Here is a 25178-nt window from a genome sequence, read left to right as displayed (position 1 = left end):
AGTGAAATCCACGGGAACTCTGCCTCGTGTGAACGCATTTAGGAGCAGCGCATCACGCCACTGGGCTCTTTCTGTGGATTTTCTCTTTTCTTCCTTCTCTTCTCTTTTTGAAGGCATTAAAATGAGCTAACTCTTTAAATGTATTATATATCCCAGCGCAATCTACAGCCCATAATAGACGCTAACCTGCTCGGATTTCATCCTATTCATTCGGTGCCCTCCCTGCTTAGCAGCTCATTTGCCGTTTAATAAAAATCAAAATAAAAGATCAAAACTCGGCATTGATTCCATCGCCATCACTTTGCCCTCTTAATAAATTGCACTGGGCGTCCACCCCGGAAACAGGACGCGGCTGAAAGATGGCGAGAAGATCGCGGTCCTTAGGGTGGAGGTGGGGGATATTTTTGAAGGGTTCTCCCCCCCCCCCCGGCCTTTTTTAAGCAAACAAGAAAAGAAAGCTGGAAACTCGTTGAAACTTAATTTAAATGAGAAACCCGGGAAGACAATTTCTCAGCCCTGAAGAGGAAACGATTTTCCTAGCAGTTTGGGGGGGGGGAGGCGGGGAGCGGCGGTGGGGAGCGCTCGAGGGTCTTTTGTGTCCAGCTGTAGAAATCATAGCTTTCAAAAACTTTTTCCAAACTCCTTTGTCCGGACATCACTTCTGCGTGACTGGTTCTCCTGTTCCGAGTACATCCTATCCCCTTCTTAGAAAGTTTATAGGAGCTGCTCAAACACCCTTTTCGCCCCCTCCCCCCTCCCCAGGATCTCTCCCACCCTCCTTCATCTCCCCTCCTCTCCCTTTCAACCCCCTAAATTAATCTACAAAAAAGTCCCACTCGCACACACACCACAGCTTTCTACTCTGCCCTAACAAATATCACCCCACCACAAAAAAAGACGTTTACAGAAGTCCAGTTCATTTGTTAACCTAACCACAAAAAAATTACCCAATAGCCCCGAATCAAAGATCTGGCTCCTGTCTCCTGTCTCCGCTGTGGAGAGATCAATTTGTTGGTTTGGCAACCCACAAATGTTCCCAAAACGAATCACAGGAAGGTTATCTGAATATCTATATCTTTCCTGGCATTACAGCCTAGCAAGAGATACCCTGACCTACCTAACCCATCACCCAATTCTCTCCCTTCCTGGATCCCCCTCCTCCCCTCCCAAAAAAAGTGAATCCAGATTTCAAAAAGTGCCTTTGCAAGGAAACCGGAAGACACGACCAATGCTTGTGCTAGAACAATTTTAATATAATTATACATATCTGCCAAATCCAGAAAAGAAACGGTTTATGCATATATTTCTCTTTTTTTTTTCAATTGCACATCTGCAAGCATTAAAAACAACAATGAATTTCTCCTTTTGGAAATTCAAGGTCAGAGCAATTGACCAATGTCTTAAATATTTGTCTCCTTACCCCCTCCCCCAACAGTAAGCTATTGTTAAGCAGATGAATTTTAAAAGTCCTTCTGTATTTTTGATCTATTGACAGGGTTTGTTTTCCAAATCTCGTGGTTCATTCATTCATTCAGAGACAGTTTGTTGTAAAAAGGGTTTTGTTTTTGTGTTTTTTTTTCAGTGCAGTTTACCTCTGGTGAAAGGCAATTTTTTTTAAAAAAAAAAAAGAGAGAGAGAGAAAGGAAGAAAGAAAGAAAGCAAAGAGAGAGAAAGAAAGAGAAGTGGTCATATGTAATTCACTTGCTCAAATTTCACTGTTAATTATAACCTATTTAAAATCACAGCAGAAGCCCCTGCTGGCACGGGGTCTATGGTTGCATACAATACAGGAGATCACAGTTTTAAAGTCTAGCACAGATTAAAAACCACATATGTACCATTTATATAAGACACACACTGATTGTCTCTTAAAAACTACATATTGACTCCTTATGGACATTATTCTTATTTTTTCCCCCCTCTTAAATAAAGTAGTGCAGCTAAGACAATCAGACTCACAACCCCACATTGCTCTGAACCGAGTTCTTTCTTTGTGTTGTTTCCTGGATTCTCCTGTGGCCAACTTTGCCAAACGCTGGCTCGGAAGCAATTAAAGGAGCTCGAGAGAGAGAGAGATATAGACATTGTCCATTTTTTTTTGTTTTTTAAAAAAATGTTTTGAACCAAAGGGTTGGATGACAAACTGGGGAGGAGAAGAGAGGAAGGGGTGTGTTTTCTTCCCCATACACACACAAAAAGAAAGAAAAAAGAAAAAAATCTAGACATTTTCCTTTAAAAAAACAAACCACACACACACACAACCAATCCAGCCCACCCCACGGAAAACTTGGCCCATAGTTGGAAAGATCTTCCATCCCATTCAGACAAAGGAACTCAACAAATAGGCTAAAACTATGAAGAACATAGTGGGCTGTGAGTCTGTCCCCATAAGGTGTCCTTCCTTCTCTTTCTTTCCAGAGCTTCTGAGCGAGAGATTAAATCAGCAGAATAGATCACGGCACACTGTCTTTCTTGTCCTTTCAGTTGTTTATTTACTTGCGTCCTGCTCGCGTTTTTCTTTTAATTTAAAACCAAAAGACCTGACTACAAGTTGGAATGTTCGCCCTGCCATGGGCAGTGTCTCGTCTGTCCCGACAACATCTTCACGATCCTTATTGTTATCAACCATCACCATCGAGCGCAAAAGGGTTCCTAACAGGTCTTCACAAAACCTGGAACTTCCAGGAGGAAGTCTGGTCTTTATAATCCAAGCAGTCAGCATTGAAGTTTAGCTTCCAGGAGGCCGTTTGGTCCTTATAATCCAAGCAATCGGTGGTCGAGTTAAACCCCAAACTTGAAGCCCCATAGCCCTGGGTGGAGAGTGAAGCCGGAGACTGGTTGAGATGGCTGGCAACAGCATTGGTGCCCATGGGGCTAAGGGCAGCCCCTGGTCCGGGGAGCTGGTGGTGCATAGGGGTTAGATAAGATCCACAGTCCATCCCTCCAAAATAGGAGGTTGAGCCCGCGTACCCTTGGCTGTAGCCAGAAGCCTGAGTGTAGGTCATAGGGTAAGACCTCTGCATGCATGAAGAAGAGGTGGACAGGGGGTCAGACAGTGGGGAGATGGAAGCAGGGCTCCAGATGGACACTGGGGCACTGCTGCTGGAGATGGCAGGGACGGAGGTGCTGGTTGGAGGCGTGAACTGCCCACTGGTCCCGCTCTCTGAACTCACTTCTCGGGCTGGAGAGCTCTTCTTCTTTGCGGGCCTCACTTTGTTCTGGCCCCCATTCTGCTGCTGCTGCTGCTGCTGGCGACACTTGGCGCGCCGGTTTTTGAACCACACCTGGAAAACCAATAGGAAAAAGCGGGAACAGAAGAAGAACGCCCGTTAGTCATGTAAATCGCAGCAAAGTTGTACGCGACAAAGGCTCTGATTTCAAGCTAGAAGGTAGAATTTAAGGGCAGGTGGAATTCCATGGATAAAGGCCACCGCTCTGATCAAATCTGTTTTTTCCTGCCTTCAAAATTCCTTGTGCGCTTTCTTTGAGCAGGTCAAGAGTCAACGTTGGCTCACCACAACACAGTGCGTGGTTTGAACGGCAGGTTTCAGGCAGCAAGGAGCATATTTGTTTCCAAACTTTGCTTTTCGTGACAACTCTAATCCTAAATCTGATCAGCTTTGCTCATCGAATGGAAAGATTACCTTTAGCATAACCTGGACCCCTCAAAGAACAGCAGGCTCTGGTGAGAGGCAGACAACACCTACAATCCAACTCAACGAATAACCTGCCTTAATATTCTTTTGGTGAACTTGTCAGTTAGTCCTCCCAATTTCTTTGCTCCCATCAAAATTCCTTGGGTATTTTACCTAAGCAGGATATTTACCGTATTTTTTGCTCTATAAGATGCACCAGACCACAAGACGCACCTAGTTTTTGGAGGAGGAAAACAAGAAAAAAAATATTCTGAATCTCAGAAGCCAGAACAGCAAGAGGGATCTCTGCGCAGCGAAAGCAGCAATCTGCCTTGCTGTTCTGGCTTCTGTTGATAGCTGTGCAGCCTGCATTTGCTCCATAAGACGCACACACATTTCCCTTTACTTTTTAGGAGGGAAAAAGTGAGTCTTATAGAGCAAAAAATACAGTATTTATTCAGCTGAAGGAGAAAAATATGGTGATTGCTGTGATGGTAGTGTGGCAACATGGAAGCAAATCCAACACATGTCTAGCTTGAAGGCTTCTCAGCCTGCAATTTGAGATTCTGCGATGGTTTATCACCTGCGACTGGTTAGTGGGAGCCAAGAGCTGCGGTTTGAGTCAAGGTGACCAAGGATGGTCACCATGAGATTTGAGTCTTCAGCAGCCAGATATGATTGGACTGTTCCATTGTACTCTGCCCCTTCTCTCAGCTTCCTCATATTTGAGACTCCCCAATTACTGGTTTTCTGTACTGGGCAAGAGAAGCTCCACACCATTAATGCAGCAAGGGATCATCACCAATGCTTGTATCTCAGACCACTAAAAGGAATGTAAGAGTTGGAAGTTCCTATATGGCACCAGCTTGACCTCAGGGGATTCCGACCAGTGATTTCACATGTAGAACTAAGCAAACCCAATTGCTTAAGAAGGCCACTTTGGGGAAAGGGTGGGGGAGAGGAGAGAAGCCCCTCCCAAGCCCGTGAGCTTGCCAGCTTAGGGTACCCCAAGGACCTCCACTTAAGTCCTATTGAAGTCAAGCCCTTAATTAAAAAGAACAGAGTATTAGAAAGGGAGGGGGGTTTTAACAATTAAAGGAGCAATTGGGTGGGAGGGAAGCATGCTTGTTCTTTTAAATGAGCTGCGTATTCTTTCCTCTTCCAGCCCACCTACAGGATCAGGTCTTTGAATGGGGAGCAACCAGCTAGGAAGCTGAGTAACCCTCTCCCTGCTTCCCCTTCAGAGTCACAGTAGGGTTGGACTGACATTAAAGGCCTCCATCCGAGGCGCATGCAAGGGAAAGCATTCTCCAGTGGAATCAATGGGATTTGCTTTCAAACAGCCTGGTTTCAAATGCGGCGTGTGCTTGTGTATGTGTGCCAGTTCCAGCTTTTCCTCCCTCGAACACAACACCCTTGCACCATCCAAGAGGCGCAGTCCTCTGAAAGGCCACCCTGAGTCTCCATGATGTTCTGGACTCCCTGACTTCCCAAGGCTGGGTCATGACTTTCTACCGCCCGAAGCTATAAGATGGAGGCTAGGTTTGTGCAAGGCAGCTGTGAGCAGTTGGACAGGATTGTACCATTTTAGACTACTGGGAGAGGGGTGTTCTTTTTAAATGTACCCCAAGTTAATAGAATTTACTGCAAATCGGATAGCTTACATAGGGAAAACTTCAGGGAAGTTTTTAATGTGTGATATTTGAGTGTATTTTTGGTCTTTGTTGGAAGCTGCCCAGAGTGGCTGGGGAAACCCAGCCAGATGGGCGGGGTACAAATAATAAAGAATATTATTATTATATTATTATTATATATATATTATATAATATATATTATATTATTATAATATATTATATATTATTATATATATATTATACACACAACTTCCTTCTTTCCCTCCCCAGTTAATTCCACCCTTCATCGTAACCTGATTAAAGGGTGGTCACGAGGTATAACTCTACATCACTAACAGCCATTAACACACCCACACCGGCAAAAAAATAAAAATAAAAATCAGAACTCAGTTTCGTATATAACGTTCCTCCATCTGTCCTTCCCAAGCATAGGCCAGTATTAGGCCAGCTCAAAAGGCCTAGTGGAATGCTTTTAAAGGTAAAGGTAAAGGACCCCTGACAGTTTAGCTAGCTCCAAAAGCTAACCCCTGTGGGTACCTGCCTAGGTTCAGTAGGAAAAATATTCCACAGCCAGTGTGTAAGTTGCGGAGTCACCGATTTGGTTTAGTGATGACAGAAGCAAAAGGGTTCTATGATAGAACCCAAATCGTGGGCAGAATAGTTCAACACAACCGCTGTTTCATGCTGCCATTTTGGTACCTGGGAGAAGAGGCGTGCTTCTGCCTGGCCCCTAAGATATGTAACAAAGGCGTCAGAAGAGAGCATTCCACAAATGGGGAGCCACCGCAGAAAAGGTCCTTTTTCATATTCCCACCCTCCAGACCTCTCACAGAGGAAGCACACAAAGAAGGGCCTCAGGTAATGACGACGGGGTCTGGGTCAGGTCATGGTACACCAGGCCATTGCCCACCAGCTGCTTCACAGTGGTTTCTGCTTGTTTTAATTTTGAATACTAAAAGTTTTGCTTATCAGGAAAAAGAGGAGGAGGAGGAAGGGGGGGGGGGAAAGAGAGGAAGGAAAGAAGCAGCCGAGGAATGTGTTATATCCTTCCTGCTTTTTCCTCTTCTAAATATTGCTTTTGAATAGCAAAGTAAATGTTGCTTCTTAATATTGTTCTGGGCTGCAAGCATTTTAAATGTTTGGCATCATAGCCTACTGAGGCACTGCTGCTTTTTAAAAAAGAAATAATTTTGGTGGTGCATAATCATGCTAAGTTCGCTTTACTCATTGTGTGATTTTTGCTCTATAAGACTCACTTTTTCCCTCCTAAAAAGTAAGGGGAAATGTGTGTGCGTCTTATGGAGCGAATGCAGGCTGCACAGCTATCAACAGAAGCCAGAACAGCAAGGCAGATTGCTGCTTTCACTGCGCAGCGATCCCTCTTGATGTTCTGGCTTCTGAGATTCAGAATATTTTTTTTCTTGTTTTCCTCCTCCAAAAACTAGGTGCGTCTTGTGGTCTGGTGCGTCTTATAGAGCGAAAAATACGGTATATTGTTGTCCACATTGATCAGTTCTAAATAGAAAACCCCAAAATAAATAAATGTAAGTCCTACTAATGTTGCAAATGTTAGGCAGATTTGTCTTTAAAGAAAGCAGCCACATCCCATTAACCTCTTACTTATCTCTTTGATTGCTCAGCTACCTAATACAAAAATAGAATCTAGGCAAAAATACACAGAATTAAAAGCGTGCTGATTTGTGGTCAACCCTTCGGAGCAGGTTATGTTCCACAGTCACTGGACCACAGTGGCTTCAGAGCTACAGCACTAAGGACAGGTGCCTGCCTGGTTGGCCACCTCGCTCCCCAAATTTCTCACTAAGGGTTCATCCTCTGTTCCCCCCTTTCTCCCATGAAACCCGAACTTCAGAGCTGAATTAGAATGGCAATTTATTCCGCAGATTGCCGTCTGTTCTGATCTAGTGCTAAAAAAACAGAAGCGTAGACAAGCCCTGAGTGTAACAGGACTGCTCTCTGCTGCTTCATCTATGAGAGAGCATTGAAGAGAAGGCTGCTCCGTTGCAAGAGATCGCCTCTATTAGCAGTCGGAAAGCCTTGAGCGTTTCCATCAAGTGCAACTTCCACAAGGCATGGAGAACAGCCATTTGCAGAAGGGAGCTTCCCTCTGCAGTCAGTAGAAACTGAACCGCGCACACAGACATCTCCCTTCCCCTCCAGCAGGGAAGGAAGTGGGTCTTTCTCTGATCCTACAGTACAGATGGTGGGGAAAGACTTCTACAGGTTGTGTCTGTACCATGTTGTGGGTGGCAAACACGCGTTTCGAAGGCAATGCATTTTACGAACTTGTGTGCCAAAAAGCTGTCATGGCTCCTCGCTCTCTGTCTCAGGTGCCATGAGGTTTGTTGCGCATAATGTGAAGACCCCCAAGTCTGGCTGATCCCAATGAGGACTAGTGGTCTCTTCATATTAATTACCGTATTTTTCGCTCTATAAGACACACCAGACCACAAGACGCACCTACTTTTTAGAGGAGGAAAACAAGAAAAAAAAAATCTGAATCTCAGAAGCCAGAACAGCAAGAGGGATCGCTGCACAGTGAAAGCAGCAATCCCTCTTGCTGTTCTGGCTTCTGGGATAGCTGCGCAGCCTGCATTCGCTCCATAAGACGCACACACATTTCCCCTTACTTTTTAGGAGGGAAAAAGTGAGTCTTATAGAGCAAAAAATACGGCAAACCTTCGGCACATTTTTTAAAAATGTAAAACAGAATTGCAGCATGCACGTCACTCATACAGGCAGAGGTGTCGGAAAGCTACAACTAGCTGCAGTTTCGGTTGGAGGGCACCTGTGTGAAAGTGAAGCAGCCATCAAATATATTCAAAGAAATATATTTTGAAAAAGTCAAGCTGGTGCCCTCCAGTTGAGTTGGACTACAATTCCCATCAATGAAGTGCTGGCTGGGACTGATGGGAGTTGTAGCTCAAAACGTTTGGAGGGCACCGGGTTGACGAAGGCTGGAATAGGTATTAAAAATGAAAGCATGAATAAAGGTTTTTAGTAGAACTGATTCCTCTACCTCCCAGTATGGGCAGATTTCTACTACAAACATATTGTTTATACACTTGTTTAACGTGGTAATTAACTGTGTTTAATAGGGATGCTAAGGGTCCTTTTTCAGACATATCTGTATTCCAGTTCCCAGACTTTCCCAGGGAGAGTGAAAGGCTATTAAACCAGTATAAGTCTATGGTGTAAATTCGCCTTGCTGCTTCCTGTTGCTTAGAATACACTATTAGTGAGAGAGGTGATTTCATCAAGTGTCTCTTAGGGATGAAAGCACATATCTTTTGACATGTCTACCACACACCCTTTCTTGCAAACATCTAGGCAGCTCAGCCCATAACTACTGAAAAGCAAGCTTCATTGAACTAAGTGGTCTTTGCTTCAAAATTCAGAGCCCTTTCAAAGGGTAAAAATGTATACATGAAAGTCATGGGAAACTTCTATGTAAATTGAATCATGTTATGATCCAGGGGCTTGGAGACGGCTGGTGTTTGGGAGGAGGGATTTTTTGGGGTGCGTGTGTCCATACAGCCCTCTCTCTATATATTGCACATATACCCTATGCACAAGTATGACACCGTAGACAAAATGCATCTTCAAAGCATGCATACAGAGAGTGAGCGCACATGTGATAGGCTTGCCAGATTTTGAAAATCAAAAAAGAGGAGGCTATGACGCCTCTCATTTTACATACCCCCTACTATATGTGGGCTATAGAAGCTGTGATATATTGCTGAGCGGGGCAGGAGAAGCGAAGAGGAAAGAAAGTCTTCAACCACCAGTTGTGTCTATGTCTCATATAGAAAGTAGCGCCATAAACATTTTGGCAAATTTGAAAAATCCACCCGGACAGACATTATATCCCTGAAAAAGAGGACTTGTCCTGGACAAAGAGGACACATGGCAACCCCAGCTATAGTGTAACACTACACTGTAATCTGGATTTAGGCTTAAATTTTCATATAACATTTCATTCTGTGTGAATCATTTTTGCATTTATGGTCAACTGCAGGGAGAAAGCTTTCCTCCATTACAGAGTTTGCATTTCTCCCAGGACAGCTCCCAAATGACACGTGCGGCATAGTTCAGCTTTGGGGTCAGACTACCACGGATCCATTTTTGCACCTATTTCATCCAGCAGCAGACACACTCCACTGTAGCCAATGACAAAACAGCTCTCTCCCCAATTTAGTTTAAATAGAGGTGGATTTCACCTGGTTTCAATCAACCATGTGAAGTGAACAGTGGAGGGAGATCTTTTCTGCGCTCTCTCTCTCTCTCTCTCTCTCTCTCTCTCTCTCTCTACGGTTCAGGAATCTGGTGTGAACTCAAAGCGGAATACACAATGTGTGTAGTCATTTGGGGTGGGAGTCAATAATTTAGCATTAGGGTCTCCTTCTCTTAAATGACAGATACAGAGGCCTGTCACCTCAAGGACCAATGGGTTGAGGGACTAAAGGCAATTGGGCTCAATTCTGATCAAAACAGCTGGCGAGGCCAACTAGAGAGTCAAGGGCATGTGTTGCAGCAGCCACCTGGGTCCAGTCGGTACCTGGGTGGGAGAACTACCTGGGAACCACTCGCTCCATGATGGAAGAAAGGAGCGGCATAAACATAAGATGAAAATAAAATATAGAAAGCCACAGAGGGCCTAGGAATTGCCTCCCACATCCGCTCAGTGTAATCCAGCATTTATCACTCTATGATTTAAACATCTTTGCCAGACTATTTGGTGTTAAATACCACCTGTGGACCATCTTTAGATGGTTTTCCTTTAAAGTATAGCATGCCATGAATTTGAAGTTGTTTGTCCATAGATGTTCCCATAAGTTTAAATCAATATTGTGTTCCATATCCCTAGCCCAACTAAATCATTGATGACTTGAGCAACTCCTCCTTCATCCAGTAATAGTTTGTACATTTTAGAAAGAATTTTAACCTTGCAACCTAACAAAATCATTTCAACCTGGGATCTCTGGTCTGCAAACCCTTCCCCCCCACACACACCATCTCCGAAGGACCTGCATGTCCCACTGCCCAGAGCACATGGTGGCAGAAGTGGACCACCAGATTTAACACTGAGTGCCCCAGACAGGGCCAACCCAAGAAATTTTGGACCTCAGAGCAAAGGACCAAAGCATGGATCTTCTTTCAGCATCCGCAATGGGACAGCAGTCTCCAAGGTATCAACAAACTGTATGGAACACACAGCAATGTCCTCCAACAGAAGAAAATGACCCTGATCCAGGCATAGGCAAACTCAGCCCTCCAGATGTTTTGGGACTACAACTCCCATCATCCCTAGCCAACAGGACCAGTGGCCAGGGATGATGGGAATTGCAGTCTCAAAACATCTGGAGGGCCAAGTTTGCCCATGCCTGCCCTGATCCCTAGGGCTTAGGAGGAAGTGCCAGGAGGCTGCTCTCACGGCCCCAAGCCCACCAGAACCTGCTACATGTAGCGGTTGCCTCTCCTTGTCTCATGGTAGGGCTAGCCCCTGGCTCTGGGCAGAGCATGCTGAACCAACCATGGCTCCTGCTGCACAACAAGTTGATCTATAGGTGATATACATTTGCAGTCATTTGCAAATCACTCCAACCCGCTACTCCTTTCAATACATGCATAAATCACCCTAGATTTAAACTCTCTCTCTCTCTTTTTAATGTAGTGTCTTAAGAGGTGGGGATAAAATCAAGAGCTTGGGGGGGCGAGGGGGGAGGGAGAGCATGCTGGGTTTGTACTTTCAAGGTCTACATTTCAGGGGCATCATCTGGGGAGATTTGATGGGTGCCCCTCCCCACCCTGTGTTTCAGGAGTTAGCTGGATGAATGGGTACTTAGCTTCCTTCTCTTATAATCAATTAAATGCGTGAGTTTTCTTTTTCTAAAAATAGGCAGGTTACAAAACGTGAACGAGTAACCCTGCTGTAAGTTGTATGAGGTTTGGGAAAGGAATCAAAGATTCCAAAATTGATTTATTTATTGTTGCTGTATTTTAACTTTTATATCCTGCTTTTCCTTCATTGTGGAACGCAAGGTGGCATCTTGATGTGGCTCCCAGGCAGGCACTGACCAGCTCCAGATCTTATTAATAACAGCAAAGCAAAACCGTGACCTCGTGTGCCTTCAGATTGTGTGGTTAAAGCCTTGCTGGGAATCTTCCACCTCACCCTCCTGGAAATCAGACGGCACCCTGGAACATCAAACTCAAGACACCCTGAAGACCCACACAAGTTCTCCTGAATGGTAACCACATGTCCTACTTCACAGGACTGTTGTGTGTGAGGAGGGAGAGGCAGGATGAGAGACGAAGGGCTATCAAATTTATTTCTCCCCTATTCAAACCTCTTGACTGCTGCCCACCACACTAATCTGAAATGGGTGTGTGTGACCCCTGTTTAATCTGCCTTCACTTTTTTTGGAGTGTGTATGGTACACTGGAAGCAAGGACTATATGCAGATCTATATGCAGAAGGTCCCAGGTTCAGGCATCCCCAGGCATGGCTGGGAGTGTCTCCTGCCTGAAACCCTGGAGAGCTGCTGCCAGTCAGTGTAGACAATATAGAGTTAGATGGACCAGTGGTCTGATTCAGTATAAGACGACATCCTATGCTTCCTCGCTTTGTTCTGTCCATACCTCTGGGGTGCTAGAGAAGCAGAACATTATCTACTGCACTGACCAATGGAGGCAGTTTCAGCCAGGAGTCTCTCTCCCTCTGGAGATACCGCTGAGCTACGGCCCTTCAGACAGGGAGAGCCCTAACCCCACAAGCAGCAGGAGCGCCGCCGCCGCCACCTCCTCGGCTTACCTGGACTCTGGACTCGGGGAGATTGATTTTGAGCGCAACCTCCTCTCGCATGAAGATGTCTGGGTAGCGGGTCTTGGCGAAGAGGGCCTCCAGGACGTCCAGCTGCGCCCGCGTGAAAGTGGTGCGCTCCCTCCGCTGCTTCCGAGGGGTGGCTGGGGAAAGAAAACGACCATAGGGGTTCAGGGGAAGAAGCCAGCGAGACCACCACCTCCCCCACTCCACCCGACTGGCAAACTCGCCTCGTGCGCTCGCGCGCGCGCGCGCCCATCCACAAGACCGTTAAGCCGGAGGCTTTGGGCAATCCCGAGGCCAAACACGTTTCCCACGGGAACGAGTCCCCACCCGGAACGCCAGGAGGCTTCTTCTAGAGTAAACACGACGTAAGGGCTCCAACTGCACGTCTACTCAGGGGTAAGCTCCAGGGAATTCACTAAATTTCCTAACAAGGAAGGGCGCCAAGGACCGCATTATGCCGTCGCGATCCTTATGCATGTCCCCCTGGCTTTCAAGGGGAGGCGCTCGGATTCCTCGCAGATCTGCGCACACAGAGAGGAAAACCACGTTCCCCGGGGTGGGTGGGAATCCTTAGAGAGAAGTAGGGACTCCGCTCGGCTTAATAGGATCGGGCTGCGCGGCCAACCCGGGGAGAGAAAGCCCTACTCAACGGAACGGGACTTACTCCCGAGTAAACATGCCCGGGAGGTGGGGTTCTAGCACAAGTCTAACCTTAACTCCTAAGGTCCTGTTAAGTGGGCCTGGTGAACAGAGGAGGTGCGCGTCTACTCGGAAGTATGTCCTGTTGAGTTTAATGAGATTTACTCCCAGGTAAGTGTGTACGGGATGGCACCCTGATTTCAGCAGACCCGAGGAGCCTCACTGAGCGACGCCGAACGCCTTACTCATAAGTAAGCCGCGCGGATTTCAGTGGAGCCCAAAGCAGTCTTGGAGCGAAGGAAAGGGAAAAAATCCCACCAATAATTGGGATCGGGGCAACCTCCGGCCTTGCACTAGAGCTCAAAACTTAGGCTACAATCCTCCCGCCCTGAGAGTAAACAAACTTGAGCACAAGACGGGACTCGCATTTGAAGGAAGCCCGCTTCCATTCGGGCTGAGGCATTCGCGGATGACGGATCTTATCACCGCGGCTGCAGAATTCTCTTAAGCCCTTCTCTACCCGAAACAAGCCCTCAGCCCTTCTCCATCCAAATAGAAGGACCCCCCCACCCCGCGCAGGGTCACCATCTCCAGGTCCTTTAGTTTGGAGCCCCCTTCCTCCCCAAGCAAGCTGTCAGAATCAAAATAAAAAACAAATAAAATAAATCAAGTCTCCGCGGACGCGCCGTCCAGGAAACCCACAAAGTTACGCAAAAGTTGTCGCACCTAGGGGAAATGGAATGCTAATTTTGGGGAGATGGGATGGAGAGAGTGGGGCGATTCTCCTTTGGTCTTTTTCCTAGGGCGCTTAAACATATGTGCCGTCGGAAGTCATTTCGGACGCCTGGAAAGTATTCATCGAAGATTGCAGGCAGCCACAACTCCAGAATCTAGCCGGGATCCCCCCCCCCCCCTGGAAACTCCGACATGCTTTCCAGAATTTCCCTCCATCATTCCCTGTCCCGATTCCCTGAATGGAAGCCCCCGGGTTGGTTTGGTTTTTTGCTTACCTGGGTACCCGACGGACGGATGCAGAAGATCCATCCCGGAGGTGGTGAGGCTCAGCCCGTTGACAGCGTAAGGTGGTTGTTTAAGATAAGACATCATGCTAAAGTTGGGGCGGGGTGGAGGAAAGATGGCCAAAATTCCGGGGTGGGGATGGGAAGAGGGGACCGGATCCTCCTCTCCCGCCTTCTGGGTTTTCTTCAGGAGCCTGGCGGGCGGAGAAGTCCTCGGAAGGAAGACTGGAGCTCCCGGGTCTACTGGTTTTCAAAAAGAGGGGGAAGAGGGGAGAAGGAAAGAAAGAAAGAGCGAAATAAATAAAAGGAAAGAGTGAAAGAGATGAAGGGGCTGCTAGCAGGGGGAGGAAAGAAAAGGTCCTTTTAAGGATCTCTTGCAAGATGGATTGAAAGGAGGCGCCGTCGAGGAGAACTGGTTGCAAAACCGCCAGATGCGCACTGCGGGCGCATCCCTTGGCGTGGCTGGCCAGCGGTCCTCCCCGCCCCCCGCGCAAAAGTTACAGTGCATATATACAGTAATTGCCTCCTTCTTTAGGAACACCCCCTACACACAAACACACACACACACACCACACACACAACTCATGGCTACACCGGATTGCTATCCGGGGGGGGGGACATTCGCCTGCGTTTCCCCGGGCTTAGCAAGTAGTTCATTGTCTCCGACCAAACTTGATTGGGGCCCATTTCGCAGACACAAAGAACTCCTTGGCTAAATAAATAAGGCCGCTAACAAAGCCTCTCTCCAGCCCCCAGCCCCCCCACCCCTTCCACGTTTTCCTCGACGACAAAAGAGCGTATCTGTTGTCCGGACCCCCACCTCCCCCCCCCCACAAGCTTTTTAATTACCCCGGATTTTGCAATTGCAAGGGAAGAAGCAACCCCCCAAAAAAGTTTAGAATTAAAATGCCCACTTTTAGAGAAGATCTAAGCTGGGGTTGAAAAGCGGGGGGGGGGGGGACACACCTCCCCTGCATCACCAGCCCCTCTATCATTGCATGCCTGAAGTGATTTCTTTCAGCAATTTCCCCCTAATTAGCACTTGGGCTAATTAGATTTAGAGGCAAAAAAAAGACCCCCAGTTTTCGAAGACCTTTGGAAATACTGGGAGGGGGGGGAGGGGAGCTTGTTGCAAGCTAAACAAACAAGTAATTAACTTTTGCAAGAAGTGGGAAAATCTTTTTCTTTTCTTTCCCCTCCAGTTATCTTTGGCGAAGGGGGTTACCTTAATTGGGAGGATTAGAACCTGTGTGTGAGAAGCAGGAAATCAGACATCTCGGGCGCCCTCCCTCTTCCCAATTTCGGTTTGGAGACCAATCCACAAAGATAAGGGAACTTGCACCGTTGCATTGTCCGTTCCTTCGCCCCCCCCCAATTCTCTCCCCGCCCTCCAGCGGCCTTTCGGAGGTGTGTGTGTTTATTCGTTTTAACACCTATTTGGATGTCAGCCGCCCTTTGAACCGCCCTCCCTGCAAAGTCCGATTGATTCCGTCCCCCCGCCGCTAAAACGTCTCAGGATTCCGAAAGGTGATGCTAACTATTCCTGACAGATCCAGTCCTTGAGCATTTAAAGGAAGGAGATCGGTGACTGCAAGGATCTAATGAGCTCGAAATTTGAGGAGAAGGAGGAGGTTGGAAAGGTTACCCCCCCCCGCCCCGCTCCCCGCTCGTGCAGGAAATAAAGAATTGTGTGGATGGCTTGCTGTTAATAAATCGTTCTTATCTAATTTCTATATTTTCGTTTCTTCCTGGGGAAAAGGCGAGGTTATTACATTCTCACCTGCACAGCCCTGCGAGGTTAGGCGGAGAGAGTTGAGTTTTGAACTCAGATCTCCCCACATTATCCCCACAATCTCTCCCACCCACCCCCAACTTTAGCAGACTTGATGAACTTGCTTCAACCCTTCCCAAGACAATCTTATAAAAACCGCTTCCATTACTGGGAGTTTACAGCCACCCTAATTTGTTCCCACTTTAACAGGAGGTCCAGATTCCAAATGGAAATTATACTTCGTTTCTGCCCGCTCCCCACCCGCTCTGAGCTATGTAGGCCAGCCATAAGGAACGTTTTACTCGGGAGCAAAAGCCCTTTGACCTCAATGACATTGATCTCCAAGTTAAGCGTGAGTAGAATAGCAGGAGTTTACGCCTAAGATGAGTTTAATGCATTTCGTAAAACTTCCTTGCAAGGGAAAGCTACATTCCTTACCTCCGCCCGAAGTTTACGAGACTTACTTCGGAGTAAGGATGCAGAGGCTTGGGCTGCGCATCTATTCGAGTCTGCCACCGCCATTCCTTACAGCCCCGATCCATTTACACAGAGGCAAATCTTTCCCAGGCGGATGACTCGCAAAAGCCTCATTAGAATCAAGCGAAACCCCCGCGAGGAACTGGATAATGACGCCATCTCTGGGAAAGCGAAGCCTGGAACTTAGGCCGATGACGTCACGAAACGCGCGCGCGCGCGCACACACACACACACACACAGAGGCGACAGAATCAACGCCCCAACCTGCGCGTCGTTCTGAACATACACCGGACCCGAGTCCACGCGTATTTATTCCAACGGACGCGGGCCCATACAGACGACCACAAGAATCCCAAAGGAAATTCTCTCTGGGGGAACGTGCACGTCCGTATGCTCCGGCCCACAAGCAAAGGGGTCTTTTGCGGCAACCGCACATCAGGCGCGTGAGGTGCTAAAATGGTTTCCCGCATCCACGCTGTGGCGGGGCTGATTCTCAAGTAGGGAGGGCAAGATATCGCAGCCTTACTTTGGAAAGAATGCGCCCCTATATCCAAGGAAGGTTCTTCCGAGATCCTGGCGCAACGCGGTCCTCCACACACACTCCTGTGGCTAGGAGTCCCCATTCATCCACCAGAGGTTTCATCAGGTTAAACGCGTGAAGAACCCATTCAGTCGACCAACTCCGCACTGGAGAACCCAGGCTGGAGGGGAAACGTCGATTAAGTAATTGCCTCCCCGCCCCCTCAAGTTTCATTAATGGAGGAGATGTTAAGCAATTCGCTCAAATTTAAAGTGAAAAGGATCGCAGCGAGCCCTGAAAGAAGTATTAATTGGAAGCTCAGGTCTCAAGGAGCCAGGATGTGGGGAAATGCGGCTTAGAGTCCTGCAGGAATATCTCTGTATAGGAAAATGCATAGCATCCGATCGCCTGCGGTGTATTAATTTTGCCAGAAACTATTAAGCTAGTATAGGCAAACTGTTAGCCCATTTAAAAAAACCCAAAAGCCATATTAGACACTGCTTTGTGATATTTTGGTCGATCTAATAAAGGCATCAGACTCTAATGTGGATTTTTAAAATATATACCTACCTAAACATAAAGGAAGACGCGCATTTTCTTTTTGTCTTAAGAATTAAAAATGAGAGAGACAGCCGATTAATGGCAACTGTTTCTAAATATATATGGGCCAAGCCAGCTAAAACTAAGAGTCCTCCAATCAGTGGGAAATAATTCGGCAGGCGTTTAAGTTTCCCCACTGAAATCAAAAGGGCAAGTTTTTGGGCGGGGGAGGGGGAGAGAAAGCTCCCAGCTTAATTTTGCAGCAATTTTGCCTGGCCTAGCAAGTGCATTTGCCTTAATACGCATTTTACCAATTCTATTTCTGTGATTCAGAAGCTCCACAATGCCCAATGGAGATATCTGAGCTTACTAGGGAGTCCAATCCCATACTTGTCATAAAATCTAAATTCATTTGGAAGTTAGTATTATTTATAAGTAAGGAAAATGTCTTCAGGGTGGTAAAGTGCTTGTGAAATCAACTTCTCCCTCCCTTTTTTAAATTAAACAGATATAATTATATACATCTTTTTTATAAAGAAAAATACTTGAGAAAGTTAAGGTATTTAACGCTGATCTCCAATGAACATTAGAGCACATATAGAGGACACCTGCGCTGTTACTCATTTATTTTATAGCTATCCAGATCCATTTAAGTCAATCTCAGTTTTGCAATTAATTTCAGTGATTTAACACCTTAGTACACGTACCCGGGAGTAAACCCTACTGAACGGAGTAAACCTCTGCGTAAACATGCCCAGAGATCGGGGTGCAATATTTTTTTATTATTATCATTGTATTATTATTAACGACAGTCAGTCATCGGCAGCTGAGCTTGTGTCAGCTACACAATTATTACAGCGCCCAGGATCAGCTCAAAGGAAGCGCGTTGAAGCCGCTTTAATCGCTACTAATTATCGGCGCAATCCTCTCAGTGTTTACTCGGAAATCTGTCCCACCCAGTCCAACTGCGTTTACTCCCTTGTAAGTGCGTCTTAGGGTTGCAGTTTAAGGCTGCGATTCTGTGCACACTTGACAAGGAACACAGCAGGACTTACTTCTGAGTAAGCATGGATACGTTTGCGCTGCAATCCTAGCCGCCCTTGCTCGGGAGTAAGCCCCATTGAACTAGGTGGGACTAACTTCTGAGTAAATATGCATCGGGTGGAGATCCCCTTTGGGTCTTTCGGGTCCGCCGCTCCCCAAACTCAATACTTTTTTTAACCAAAGGCTAGTTAGAGAGAGATATACAGGATAAGTTTTGAAGTGCCCATCATGTTGCGTCGCTATTTTTTAAAAAGTCAGATCCTGTTTTCACGGCCTCCAAACTCTCCTCAAGTTTCCTTTAGAAACAGCATGCAAACCTTTTAGCTCTGGACCCGATCCAGCCCCCAGTCAAGCGTGTTGAAGCACCATTTATTTCACCGGGGGAGGGGAGAGAACCACGTGCTCCAGAAATCCACTAGATTTCACCTAAAGAAGTGATTTCCTTTTAAAGAGGAATCCTTTCCTCTGGTAACCAGACGCGCGCACACACTTTCCCCACGGAGTGGAAACAAGACACTTGCTTTTGCGCGCCGAGGCTGCGACCCCAAGTACACCTTACTCTCGAGCAAGCCTCCTTGACACCCATGATTCTTACTTCTGAGTAATCACCCTTCGGCTGGCGCGGCTAAAACTAATGGAGACAAAGAGACGCTCTCAGTTTTGCAAAGCTTTCGGGAGGGAAAACTTTTCCCTCGCCTTCCCTACCTGATCCGAAGTCAAGCCCGTTTAAGCAAAGGACGAGTGAGCTGGCTTGTCTGGCCTTGTCCACTGAAGACGTGGATCTAACGGCTGTTCCGTGCAATCTGTCGCTTCAGCCTCTCCCTCTCTTCACCCCCCTCTCCAGACCCCCCCCCCTCCTCAAGGACCCCATGTACCAGTTGCTCTGTCCCTGCTCAATTATAATTACCCCGTCCAAGAATTAATTATAATAAATGTTTTCTTGATAAACTAACGAGATAATCCGGGCGGCACACGTTCCTTAATTACGGGACGCCTGCAACAGCTCTCAGGATCATTTGGGTTGATTAATTTTCTGCATGGTGACGATGAAAGAAAACATTATATAGACTGGCAGAGGGGCGAGCCGAGAGCGCACCAGGTCCGTAAGCAGTTGGAGACCCCGCGTTCCACTCCATGCTTCTTTGCAGACACAAATACTCCCCAGAAGGAAAACAACAACAAAACAAAAAACAGCATATGAATGCAAAGTCCTCTCTCCCCCTCCCCCACTTCTCTTCTCTTCACTCCTTTCACAAATGCATACACCGATCTTTTTCTCAAAACCCAATTTCAACCGCGCGAATATTCCTAACCCTGGGCCTTCCCATAGTTCTGGATTCCGCGCAACCACTTTCGCACTTCTTTCCTGGGGTGGGGAGGAAGAGGAAGAAGGCGTCAGAAGTTCCCTATCCCCCCTAAAAAAAAAATATTTGGGGTCTTCGAAAGCCCATCGGGCTGAAAATCTGGGAAGCCCCAAACGGGAGGGTGGGCGCTCTGACCTACAGAGAGCGTCGTTCCGAATTAGTCAATTCGGTTTTTCTCCAGGGCGTTTGCTATTTGCTAAAGCAGGCTTATTTCGGCGTAGGCTGCAAACTCTGTTTATCCACTTTTTTGGGAGTAAACTCCACTGAACTCCGAGCGAGAAGATGCACATCTTAGATCCTTCGGTCCTCAAAAAATCCCAAGATCCGTTTGTTGATGGGAACAGAGGAGACATGGATGGAACCCGAAAGTGGGTCTCTCTGCTCGCTTAACTAGGACGTGGGTTTCGGAGGACGTGGCTGACCCACGCTCTCACAGCGAGAGGAAGTCCCATTGCTTTTACCTCCGAGTAAACGTGAGTAGGCTCGGCCTCCCTCGGGCCCTTTGCATTAGGACTTAAAACACCACCCAAGATTTGGAAAGTCGAATCCCACTAGGGCGCAGAAGGCGCGGGCCACGATCCCAAACGCCTCTCATGCTCTCCCTGCAATAAGAACCAAGCTGAAATGGGCGGGCTCTCCAGGGAATGATGCTTAGAACCGTGGTAGTTTCCAATGGGATATACTGCTTTTTTTTAAAAGGTTGAAGCGCCTAAGAGCACAGAGAATATTTTATTTTTCCTTTACAAAGGAGAGAAGTTTATCGGCCCAATCCACGTATTTTTAGCTGTGCCAAAAAACGCGAGAATTTACAAGACAAACCGATTGCAAAAAAATAAGCTTTCATTTAAGGTAAACATATACGACTCCGATATTTTTGCGTAGATGCGTGCGTCCGATTCCACACATCCAATACAAACGTGAAATACTTTCTAGCCCCATCCTCTGGACGCTGACTCAGAAGGAAGCCCAACTGAATTCAGGGGGACTTACTCCCAGAGAAGCGCGCATTGGGATTGCAAACCCAAGACTTACGTGGAAGCAACGGAGCTGCGCGCTGAAGAGCGTGTTTGCTTTAAAATAGAAAACACAAATAAGCCTTCGGGCAACAAAAATATTTTGCCCATTCCATACTCTAAAGTTCCTAATTTTTTTAATTAAAAAGAAAGAGGAGGAAATATCTCCCTGCTCACACGTTCAGGAGCTACTTCTAGGAAAACATTTAGACCTATTCGGTGATTTTTAAGGAAATGCTGGATCGCCTCAAAAGCGCGTTACGCGCGCGTGTATTGCTCGGAGACAAATGCAAGGCCCAGGCGAAGCAGGGCAGGAGGCGCCCGCGATCCTTCGCGCGTTTACTCCGCCGCAGCGCCCCCCCCCCAGCCCCACACCAGGGAGACGATCCCCGGGACTCCACCCCACTGACGCCAAGGGGGCTTCCTTCTAAGCAAACCAAACTGGATCCGGGTGAGATGAGGAACGGTTGCCTGATGCTCCGCAGGAGAAAGAATCTGGGTCCGTTATCACGAGCGCTTTCTCAGGGTCAAACCAGGCGCAGCGAAGGGTGGTGTGTGTTTTTTTTTTTGCACAAGCGAAATCAAAACGGCTTTTCTGGTCCGCATGGAATATCTTTCCCCACCCACCATAAGAAAGAGAAAGAGAGAAAGTCAGGCTTAAGGGGTCTCCATTTTTTCCTTGCGCTCCTTGTCTTGCCTGCTTCAGAGTGTTGTGCGACCCCAAAGCTTGCTACTTTAGCAACACCCGTAGCCCATGAAACCAACGAAGGCACGAAAGATAAAACGGGGAGGGGGGAGTCTCTCCACCACGTTGGTTCCTACCTGGCCAGCCCCCACGTCTCTGAACTTTACCCGCCCCCTCCCCAACTACCCCTTTCTAGCTCAACTCTCTCCCATTTTAACCCAACTCTCCATTCTTAGAGTCTCCTTCGCGCGTTTCGAAGACCCAGCGCCGAGTTTGCCAAACGACCCCCGCTCCACCCACCCCCGACTAGCGATCGGAGTCTCAGGGAGAAACCGGTTTCTCAGTAACCCGGGAGCCGGGTGGATTTAATTCCCAAAGAAAGGAAGAAAAATAAATATTGGATTCACAACATGCCAGCTAAGCCGCAAACTTTACAGCGAAACCGTTTTCGCACCCCACCCCTTACTCCGGAGGGACGGTGGTAGCAAATCTATTTTGTGTACACTGACTGGGAGAGAAGCCTATTGAATTCAGGGAGATTTACTTCTGGGTAAACAAGGGCAGCATTGGTTTGAGGCGTGAGTAAACCTAAGTGCTTGCTGAGAAGTTGCCTTTGGATTAACTGTCCGCCCCGCGCCCCCCCCAAACCCCGCTTTATATCCCTTGCATTTTCATTCGGAATGGAAATTCTGGTTTATTTTTTTCTTTCCACCGCCCCCGAGAAAAGAAAAGCAATTAACCCAGAAGGCCCAGGCGGAGCCGAAGAGGCTTAAAAAAGAAAACAAAAATAGAATAAACACAACGTGCTCGTTTCAAGTCGTTCTGCAAAACGGAATCGAAATAATAAGGTGACATTTTAACGACTTTTTAGGGAAACAAACAAAATATCTCTAGAACTCTATAGGCGAGATACGTTTGGTACTGTTGTAATTCCAGGGGAAAGAGCTAACCGCTTCTTTAAAAAAAACGAACAAACATATACATATGCCCTTTCCCCTAAGGAATGATAGAGGAAAGTCCCATTAAATTAAAATGCAACTTACTTTTTTTAAACGCTTCGTGGTTTTAAAAGGGAGGGTTAAAGCGTTCTTTTAAAATGAAATTAACAAGATATAAAACATCAATCCTTTTTTTTTTTAAAAAAGGTAACAGATAGATAGTTAGATTTCTCACTTACCTTAAAGCTTCAAGAAAATCTTCACGTTTAAAAAAAAGCAGGGGCAAAACAACGCGGCCGAGTTATCCGAGTTCGTCAAAGCCAGAGTTTGTTCCTCCTACAAAAGAGACCCAAGGAAGAGCGTTAGACACCTTCCGCCTTCTTCCAGAAGTGAAAAAGCTGTATTTTATATTTAGTTATTATTGTGATTATTGGGGGGGAAGGAAGGGGAGGGTTTGCAAAATATGCTACCTGATTCTTAAACAATATATTTTTTTGGAAAAAAATTTAAAAAGCACCCCCAAGCACCCCCACAACCCCCCCTCTGGACAGTGGAGGGGCGTCGTGGCAGGTTGCGCTGGAGTAAGATTTGACTTTTTGAATAATGGTGGCGGAAGGCTGGAAGGGCTCGCGCTCGCTCTCTCTCCCCCTTGCGCTCTCTCTCTCTCTCTCTTTCTCTCTCTCTCTCCCTCTCCCGGGTTGGTTTGCTGCGAAAGCGCCTGTCGGGCAACTTTTTTGACGCGGGCTCTCCAACCAATGGCAAGCAGGGAATGATTGACACATCTAAGCCAGAGGGAAGAGAATAAAAACAGACAACAGGGGGAAGAGGAAAAACAGGGCACAGCGTCGCCAGGGGGGCAATCAGACAACAAATAGCAGCTACTTTTAAAAAAGACACACACACACACACACAAAATATGTGTGTGTGTGTCATATATATATATATATATATATATTTGCTTTCGTATATATATATATATATATATATATATATATATATATATATATATATATATATGAGAAATGCTACCCCCCCATTCTAAAACACACATGCACATATTCTGGGGAGAAGAAGTCACCTTGCAGTTCCCAGGGTGGGCGAGCCAGGCTCGAGTTACCCTATTGCAATGGGGCAGAGAAAGGGAAGGGGGGGCGAGGGAGATGGGGACGATTAGCACCTTGGTAATGTAAGTAAATATCAGAAAGTGAGGTGTGTGGGAAGGAATCTAGCTGGCAAAAAAACCAAAAAGGCAGAAGAAAGTGCAACATCGAAAACCACCAAGATAATCGTATCGGTTTATTTGCATGCATTTGTTTATTCTTTGTGAACCGCCTTGGGGCCTTCTGGGGGGAAAGGCGGCATACAAAGAAACAATAAAATAAGGTACGTGAAGAAGGAAGGAAGGAAGGAAGGAAGGAAGGAAGGAAGGAAGGAAGGAAGGAAGGAAGGAAGGAAGGAAGGGGTCTGTGTATATCATGAAGACTTTCGTGTGTGTGTGTGTGTGGACACGGAGTTTAGGCCCTGCAAGTATTTCCAGAGTGGAGAGAGGCCGAAAGAGTGCCTGGGGAAACCCAGTCAGATGGTTCTGGGTAGAAATAATAAAATTATTAAAATTATTCAAGGCCTCACAGGTCCGAGTCAAGCCTTCATTTGAAGTCATTTGACTTCATTACAGTGGTACCTCGGGTTAAAAACTTAATTCGTTCCGAAAGTCCGTTTTTAACCTGAAACTGTTCTTAATCTGAGGTACCACTTTAGCTAATGGGGCCTCCCGCTGCCGCCGCGCGATTTCTGTTCTCATCCTGAAGCAAAGTTCTTAACCCGAGGTACTATTTCTGGGTTAGCGGAGTCTGTAACCTGAAGCATCTGTAACCCGAGGTACCACTGTATTCTAAAGATGCGGATTTTCATGGATACCAATATTGATGGGGGACACCTGGCTTAGTAGCAGTGCGTGTGAAAAGGATCTAGGGGTCTTGGTAGACCACAAGCTGAACATGAGCCCACAGTGTGATGCAGCAGCAAAAAAAGGCCAACGCTATTCTAGGCTGCACAAAAGAAGTATAGTGCTCAAGGGAAGTAATAATACCACTCTATTCTGCCTTAGTTGGACTACGCCTGGATTACCGTGGCGGACTCTCCTTCCTTGGAGGTTTCTAAGCAGAGGTTGGATGGCCATCAGTCATGGATGCTTTAGCTGAGATTCCTGCATTACAGGGGTTGGATTGGATGACCTTTGGGGTCCCTTTCAACTCTAAGATTGTATGATCCGCCTCTTCTCAATTCCCACGCAAACACATATGTCTACTTTTCAAGGAACTGTCCAGGAACAGTTCACATTATTTGGGAGATGGGGGTGAGAGTGGATGCCCTCCCCGACCTTCTTGAAAAAGTCCACCAAATCCACCAAGCGAAAGAGGAAGGTCACCCGCCGCATTCCGAAGTCTCCAGCCGGGTAGCAAAGCAGTACGATTTATTTTATTTTTAAAGGCCTTCGAAAACCCGGCCTCACATCCAATATGCCGCTGGAACAGGATGAAACGGAATCAGATTAAACTCAATTTTTTCGTCACAAACCGCTTCACTTCAGGGCTGGGGAACAGGGGCGATCTCTTCCAACTGCCTCACCGATGTATGCTCGGCGCTGCACAAAATAATTTGGCTGCTTCCGCTTGGACGGCCGCCGTCGGTTTTGCGGGCGATCCTGAAGCTAGCAAACTGAATGTCTCATCAACAGGATATTTGCGCGCGAGAAATTATTATTATTATTATTATTATTATTATTATTATTATTATTATTATTATTATTATTAAACTTTTCGGTCTCTGTCACGCTAGTGGAATGTGGCATTTTGCGCTATTGATGTCCTTCCAATTAAATCGCCTCTTTATGTCGCTTTCTGACGGGGGATGCGTTGCCATCAAATGCGTTTCCCACTGCAATTAACGAATTATTGCAAAGCATCCCAGCCAACGATTTTCAACCCATGACTTTCCTCTCCCTCCTCTCCTATTTGTAAAGGGGAAGCCACCAATCTCTGACTGGATTGCC

At 46.8% G+C, this 25178-nt stretch overlaps 2 protein-coding genes across 5 annotated transcripts in view; one reads left to right on the top strand and one right to left on the bottom strand.

The window, feature by feature from the left end:
* The window catches only part of TMEM260 (transmembrane protein 260), a 412749-nt gene that overhangs the window by 186236 nt on the left and 201335 nt on the right, over positions 1–25178 (top strand). The window lies entirely within an intron of this gene.
* Positions 1620–22816, bottom strand: OTX2 (orthodenticle homeobox 2). 4 transcript variants are annotated; one of them, XM_083729326.1, is made up of 5 exons: positions 22597–22816; positions 22362–22462; positions 13766–14017; positions 12102–12253; positions 1620–3284 (listed from the first exon to the last, which is right to left on the bottom strand). In XM_083729326.1, the coding sequence occupies exons 3-5, from the start codon at positions 13860–13862 to the stop codon at positions 2664–2666; spliced, it is 870 nt and encodes a 289-aa protein (XP_083585452.1). In that variant the 5' UTR covers positions 13863–14017; positions 22362–22462; positions 22597–22816; the 3' UTR covers positions 1620–2663. The 4 variants fall into 4 exon arrangements, with proteins under 4 accessions (XP_083585452.1, XP_083585453.1, XP_083585454.1 ...); XM_083729327.1 differs by having other exon boundaries at positions 22366–22462; XM_083729328.1 differs by having other exon boundaries at positions 13766–14014; positions 22366–22462.

This window comes from Podarcis gaigeae (assembly GCF_964106915.1).
Source record: "Podarcis gaigeae genome assembly, chromosome: 1".
NCBI lineage: Eukaryota > Metazoa > Chordata > Lepidosauria > Squamata > Lacertidae > Podarcis > Podarcis gaigeae.
This window is presented reverse-complemented; position numbering and strand designations above follow the sequence as displayed.

Bases quoted from the DNA above. Each gene is read 5' to 3' on its own strand.
- OTX2 (XM_083729326.1), bottom strand. From the start codon at position 13,862: ATGATGTCTTATCTTAAACAACCACCTTACGCTGTCAACGGGCTGAGC. The intron at 12,254-13,765 runs GTAAGCAAAAAA...TTCTTTCCCCAG, and splicing joins TCCGTCCGTCGGGTACCCAG to CCACCCCTCGGAAGCAGCGG. The intron at 3,285-12,101 runs GTAAGCCGAGGA...TTGGTTTTCCAG, and splicing joins TCCCCGAGTCCAGAGTCCAG to GTGTGGTTCAAAAACCGGCG.